At 44.4% G+C, this 7,038-nt stretch overlaps 1 protein-coding gene across 1 annotated transcript; it reads right to left on the bottom strand.

The window, feature by feature from the left end:
- Window positions 1-685: 685 nt before the first annotated feature.
- LOC132358169 (myosin-8-like) lies at window positions 686-6,010 on the bottom strand. The gene is made up of 8 exons (XM_059912013.1): window positions 5,981-6,010; window positions 5,628-5,936; window positions 5,344-5,538; window positions 3,269-3,394; window positions 2,786-2,959; window positions 2,497-2,601; window positions 1,841-1,936; window positions 686-835 (listed from the first exon to the last, which is right to left on the bottom strand). The coding sequence occupies exons 1-8, from the start codon at window positions 6,008-6,010 to the stop codon at window positions 686-688; spliced, it is 1,185 nt and encodes a 394-aa protein (XP_059767996.1).
- Window positions 6,011-7,038: the final 1,028 nt, after the last annotated feature.

The following is a 7,038-nucleotide window of genomic DNA, read 5'->3' on the forward strand; positions in this document are numbered from 1 at the left end:
GAGTGATTCACTTATACCCATACAAGTATCCATTCTTTTTCAAATTCTTTTCCCGTTTAGGTTATTAGAGAATACTGAGCCGAGTTCCCTGTGCTATACACTAGGTTCTTGTTGATTATCTATTTTAAATATAGTAGACACAGCTTCTTATTTGTTGACTGCCTTTCTTTCCTTGCAGAATATAAGTTCCCAGAGGGAGGGAACTATGCTTTGTTCACTGCTATTCCCATAGTACTGAGAGCAGGGCCCGGCGCATAGTAGATGCTCAGTAACCACCTGCGGAGTGGGTGCATGAGTGTGTCCTGTCTGAAGGCGTAACCTCAGTGAGTGGTTTCCTTAGTCATTTGTAACAGTCTAGAGAGACTTAATAAAATTAAGTCCAGTAAAAGATAATAGTGTGTGTGTGTGGTGGAGCTGGAGATGGGAAAGGGGATGCGGGGTGGTGAGGGAGGTACAGATATTGAATGTTCCACAAAGCCATATATAATGTTAGAATAATAATAGCTAGGTGAGAACTGTGTTTGAGAATAAGTAATTTTGGAAGTAAATGAGTCTGGTTCAGTTTATCAGTTCACTGTAGTTTTTATTTATTCAACATGAAGAGAAAAACATCACAAAGCAAGTGACCCAAAATAGCACGTTTTGTGCATTTCTTCAGCCCCTTGGCAGCATCAGGCAGATGTGTTCACTCTGCACTGACTTGTATGTGAATCTCCCGGCTCTTCACCCGCAGCTTGTTGACCTGGGACTCGGCAATGTCAGCCCGTTCCTCGGCCTCCTCCAGCTCGTGCTGGAGCTTGTGGAATTTGGCAAGATTAGCATTGGATTGTTCCTCCTAAGAATAAAGTTGTGAGAGTTAGACTTTGTGGTTCTCATTGCACTTGTCACAAACAGGATTATTTCCTCAACTCAGATATTTCCTCCTTACGGTTTGTTTGTCATATCGGATTTCAAATCCAGACAGAACTTGTAACTTCAGTTACATTTTTTACTCTAAAGAATGAAAGAAGAAATAGTTTTGAAATGGAAGAGACGAGCTCATTATGTCAAACCCATGTATACGTGAAGTCTAGTTACGATGTATGGACTGAGTGGAAAGGAGGAAGAGACCCACGTGCGCTCGCTCACAGAGGTTAGACAGTAAATGTAAGGTCAAATTCTAACTTTGGGAAAATCCCAGTTGAAGTGTTTTTGCCATATATTTTGACTCTGGTATACAGAGACGCTGCGGGTGGGGGGATGGGGATAGGAAGAAATTATGCCCTTTGTTGGTTGCACTTACTACCATTTGTGCCTCTCCCTTTCGTGTTCCCTTTTCTTACCTCTTACCCACTACATTGTGTCTGGAAGAGTGGGGAACAACCAGGAAAAGTGAAGCTGGAGAATCTCCCAACACATCCTAATTTGCTACAGCGAATGTGCAGGGATAAGTCCCTGCTGATGACAGTGGTAGTGAGGGAAGGAGTCAGCTGGGGTAAAAGATTTCTGTTTGGCTTTTGGGAACAATTGATTTTGTGCATTTCTAGAGGGAGAGGAATATTTATCATGGTGTTAGATTTTCTGCTGGATATTCTTTGCAGCTATCAAGTAAGGTGGGTTATTTGGAATTTTCTTTTTTTCCCCCAACCCCTACAAATTGCTTAATAATAAAAATATCTCGTCTTGAGGTCTTATTCTATAAATAGGATTTGGGGGTAAATTCATATTTATATCCTCTCTCTTAAAATAAGAATGACATATTCTTACTTGGTCTCTTTCTTTCTCATTAACACATTCTCTTAATATACTTTCTACCCCCAACGAAGTTTCCTTCTTCCCTCAAGGGCTTAAAGATACTTACAGCCTCCTCAGCTTGTCTCTTGTATGATTTCACCTTTGCCTGTAATTTATCTACCAGGTCTTGCAGCCTGAGAACATTCTTGCGGTCTTCCTCAGTCTGGAAGTTTGAAAAAAATGGTCTGCATTGAATCCAACAAAATCAACCCACTACAGGTGGTGAAGTAAATCACTTTGATATGATGGCAGGTGGGCCTGGGGTAAATGTGGTCAACTCTGAGGCTTCCTTCATAGTATTAACAGTAGCCACTCTTGTTAAATGTCCACTGTGTGCAGGCACTATATTGGAGAGTTATACACGTCTCTAATCCTTACCTGCCTACTCTGGTGAGTAGATGTTTTTATTCTATTTTACAGGTGATGAATTAAGGTTGAGAGTGTTAGGTAACCTATCCGAGTTTAAAAAGTAAGAGGCCAAACTAGGACTAATACCAGTTTATCTGTCTTTGAAACCTGTATTCTTTCCTCACTTACACGATTTTCTAAAGGCCTTCCTGATTTTCCTAGCTTAGGAAAGGGTCTGTGATAGGTGATTGTGTCATTTGCCCCTTATGTATATCGAGTTAACATGTAGCTATTTGTGAGTACCACATAGTCACCAGGTTTTCAATTTCCCTTTGTGCAGGAAGTCTGGATATTCTAGAAAGCTCTTCCTCTTACCTGGTAGGTGAGTTCCTTTACTCTTCTCTCGTGTTTCCACAAACCTTTAACAGCCTCAGCATTACGTTTCTGCTCACTTTCAACCTCTCCTTCAAGCTCACGTACCTACAATCAAGAAAGATACTTATATAGTCAGTTTTGGGGGATGTTAATTACCTCAGGACCTACTGACGATATTGGGTGGCTGTCCCCAGCCACAGGATAAGGATGGGAGTCAATATACAAGAAGAGAGAAGGATCGGGGAGTGCCGTTTTCACTTTCCGGATTCAGAGAGATTGAGAGACCCACCCTGGCCTCCAGCTTCTGGATGTGCTTCTTGCCACCCTTCAGGGCCAGCTGCTCAGCCTCGTCCAGGCGGTGCTTCAGGTCCTTCACCGTCTGCTCCAGGTTCTTCTTCATCCGCTCCAGGTGGGCGCTGGTGTCCTGCTCCTTCTCTGTCAGCGCCTCGGCCATCATGGCCGCCTGGTTAAGTTCACAAGAGGCAGCAGTGGGCCACCCACCCCTCCTATGCGGGCACACGGAGGGTGCTGTGAGGCTGGCACTAGGCACGCTGATGCTTTCCTCCTTGCTGCAGCCACCGCTGATGCTGCATGGTTCCCCTCCCACTTTGCCTCTGCTGAGGCTCCGTCTCCTTCCGTCTCTCCGGGAAGCCACCACTGACTGAATGCAGGGGTGAGGAGAGGAAACCTACTTGCAGGTCCCAAAGGGGCGGCGTAGAAGCCCCTTTCTTATCTCCAGACAGCATCTCTGATAAGAAAGAATGGAGCGCACATCCGTGACATCCTTCTTGGCCTTCTCCTCTGCATTTTTGGACTCCTGGATAGACTTCTCCACCTCTGCCTGGCATTGGGCTATGTCAGCTTCCAGTTTTTTCTTGGTATTTATCAGGCACGTGTTCTACAAGAAAAATTAGATAAGAGGTTCGGGCTACATTTGGACACTTACAACGATTGGAAGGGAGAGGGTTGGGTGGGGAAAGAAGTCAAGCTCGAGAACGTTCCATTTCTTATTTTTCACACAGGTGAAAAAAAATTAAAAAGACTTTCCTTTTTGATAGACAGATATCCCAAAACAGGCCCGAGAATTGTACATAAAAGAATTGAGTAAATGATAAATGTGGACATTTAAATATTTGAGGAAGGATAAATTATTTAGTTAAAGGTGCTGGAACAAGGAAATGGTTGACGTAACTATGTGAAATGAAAAATAATTCTCATGATCAAAACATTGTACAGGGCTTCCCTGGTGGCGCAGTGGTTGAGAGTCTGCCTGCCAATGCAGGGGACACGGGTTCGAGCCCTGGCCTGGGAAGATCCCACATGCCGCGGAGCGGCTGGGCCCGTGAACCACAACTGCTGAGCCTGCGCGTCTGGAGCCTGTGCTCCGCAACAAGAGAGGCCGCGATAGTGAGAGGCCCGCGCACCGCGATGAAGAGTGGCCCCCACTTGCCGCAACTAGGGAAAGACCTCGCACAGAAACAGAGACCCAACACAGCCATAAATAAATAAATAAGTAAATAAATAAGTAAATAAATCTTTAAAAAACAAAACAAAACAAAACAAAAACATTGTACAGAGTTGTTAGGATGATGACAAACGAGGAAACATTTGCAATGTGCATTACTGAAAAAATAGTTCCTTCCTTAATATGTAAAAAAGACAAATCATTAAGAAAAAAGGGCAAAAGTACAAATAGCTAAGACACACCAGAAGAAATACAAATAGCCAACAAATACGACAAAATGTTCCACCTCATTAGTAATCAAAGAAATAAGAATTTTTAAAATGAGGCATTTTCAACCATAAAATCGGTGAAGATTAAAAAAAATAATAGCTAAGCACTCTCACTTATTTTCCCCATGGGAGTAAAAATTGGGACAACTTTGTTAAAGACCAATTTACAACATATCATAAATGTCTTTGCTGTTTTGACCATGAATATATACTTCCAGGAATTTACTTACTTTTAGGAATATGAAGGAAATAGTAATCATGGATATATGTGAAAATTTAGTTATGAAGAACTTAGTCATACAATCTTCTAATCATAAAAATTTTTATTGGGAACAGTCTAAAAATATCCAACCGTAGAAGACTGATTAAATAAATGTGCCATAATACACAACTAAAATGGACTGCTTTTCTGCCATTAAAAAACTGCATCATAGAAAACTATTTTAAAATATAGAAATATGTTCACAACACGTTGTTAAATGAAAAAAAGTTGCAAAAGGATTGATCACGTTTACAAAAAATATCATATTTATGTATAGAAACAAGAGCCTAGAATAGGAGATCCCAAAATGCTAACAATATGGTTGGTATTCTTCTAGTTTTTTGGCTAATTCAAAAAATAGTTTTTAAAGCAAGGAATTTTGGGGGAATTCCCTGGCAGTCCAGTGATTAGGGCTTTGTGTTTCCACTGCGCAGGGCGCGGGTTTGATCTCTGGTTGGGGAACTAAGATCCTGTATGCCATGTGGTGTGGTCCAAAAAAATAAGAAATGAAACAAGGAATTCTTGAACTTTCCTAAAAGTAATTATTTCAAAAGACAATCCTAATTTTCTAAGCTTGCAGCTTAAATGTTACTGCCTCTGTGAAGCCTTTTCCAGCCCTTTTATGCAATAATTTGTCATGCCTTGCTCTGATTTCCCCATGATCTTTTATCTTCAGATAAAAGAAAGCTCAGCAATCTGTCCATCTAGAGACCAAGTTATTCCAAGAACTAGGCCTAATGAAAGTTTGTCTTGACCGCTAGCCTGGAAGGAGCGGTGGGAACTCCTCTCCATCAAGCCTGGGTCCTGCCTGCCTCCAGGGTGGACCCAGAGTGGAGTGAGGACGGACACACGTGGGAGTGAAGGAGCTGCACGCGGTCGCTGGCCTCCAGCAGCTCGTGCTCCGCCAGCTTGCGGGTGCGCTCCGTCCGCGCCAGGGCCACCTTCCTCTCCTCCGGCTCCTCCAGCGAGAGGCCATTCCTGCGCTCCACGAGGGCCAGCTGCTCCTTGAGGTCCTCGCTGCTCCTCAGGGCGTCATCCAGATGCAGCTGGGAGTCGTTCACGAGAAACCAGTGGTGAGACCGGAGCCCAGGGCAGGCTGAGGTCCCGCCAGGTCCTCCAGGGGCCGTGCACTCACCTTGAGCTGGCTCTGGACTGAGCACAGGTGTTTCTGGGTCTCTGCCACCTGGCGGTTGGAGTGGCCCAGCTGAATCTCCATCTCACTGAGGTCTCTCTCCATCTTCTTCTTCAGCCTCAGAGCAACATTCCGGCTCCAGATCTCAGCATCCAGCACGCTTTGCATGGCCTTTGCTGCCCGCTGGCTCTTTCTTTTCAGCTGCTCGATTTCTTCTTCCTTCTCAGTGATCTTGTGGTCAAGCTCAGATTTCAGCTGGTTCAACTCTAGCTGGACACGCAAAATCTTGCCCTCTTCACGCTTCAAGGAACCCTGATAAAAGTAAAGGAGTGATTGGGATTGCCGGGGGCAGCCACCTTTTCTTGAATGAGGTTTTTCATCCCCATTAGGATAAAAAGGGTATTATTAGGCTCATTTTACAAATAAATAGAACAGTACTCAAAAAGGTCAAACAGTTTGCTCCCAAATTGTTACTAGTAATGAAACTAGAACTGAAGCTTTGTTGTTAACAATCTTATGTCTTGAGAAGGACAGAGCATCGTTTTCAATTAGTAAAAATTTTGATTACTGTGTCTTTTTAAATAGTGACCATAAGTCAGGAGCCAACCTCTGCTCAAGAAAGACAGAGAAAGACGAGGAATTGCTCTCCTGTTATCCTGCATAGGGCAAATTTCCCTAGACCCTCTTAAGCATCCGCCCCTCACTGGCCACAGCTGGCGATAGCATCAGGATCCTGCACTCTTTGGACCACACAGAATTCCCAGCAGCCAAAGATGACCTTGTATAACTCTCTGTTAAAACTAAGGGATTCTGAGCTGGCTCTCAGGATGTTTGGTGATTGAGTTCTTGCTTTCTGAGAGGAAGACGTTGAGGACATAATGAACAAGTTTATTTATTCAATAGGAGAAATACGATGGACTAGAGAACACTCATGAGGCGAGGCAGCAGAGAGCAGCTGGTCCACCCCCAGGGCGGGGGTGGGGCTGGATTCTTCCCATTGGAGCCCCAGTGCCTCCTGCAGGAAGGGCCCCTGGGGGTGGTCTAGTCCCCTTCCTCAGCGCCCCGCCCTCCTTCACATCTCAGACACGTGCCTCCACCTCTTCCAGGGCAGCCTGGAGGTCTGACTTTTCTTGCTGCACTTGCTTCCTGGTCTTCTCCAATTCCTGAAGATTCTTGCTCATTTCCGCAATCTGCATGGTTAAGTCGGAAATCTCTTCTGCAAAGCACAGGCTTGATTTAGGCTGTTTTCACAGGCTCTGTCTGATAGCACCGGCATTTGCCAGGGAATTTGGGGATTGGTGATTCATTCATGACCTTCATATAGGAGAGGACAAAGACAGGGAAACCTTTCGGGGGAGGTGTCGACAAGACACAGGTGTGTGGCCTCACCTGAAGATGCAGAGGGAGGAACAAC

This window comes from Balaenoptera ricei, assembly GCF_028023285.1.
Source record: "Balaenoptera ricei isolate mBalRic1 chromosome 2 unlocalized genomic scaffold, mBalRic1.hap2 SUPER_2_unloc_3, whole genome shotgun sequence".
Lineage (NCBI taxonomy): Eukaryota > Metazoa > Chordata > Mammalia > Artiodactyla > Balaenopteridae > Balaenoptera > Balaenoptera ricei.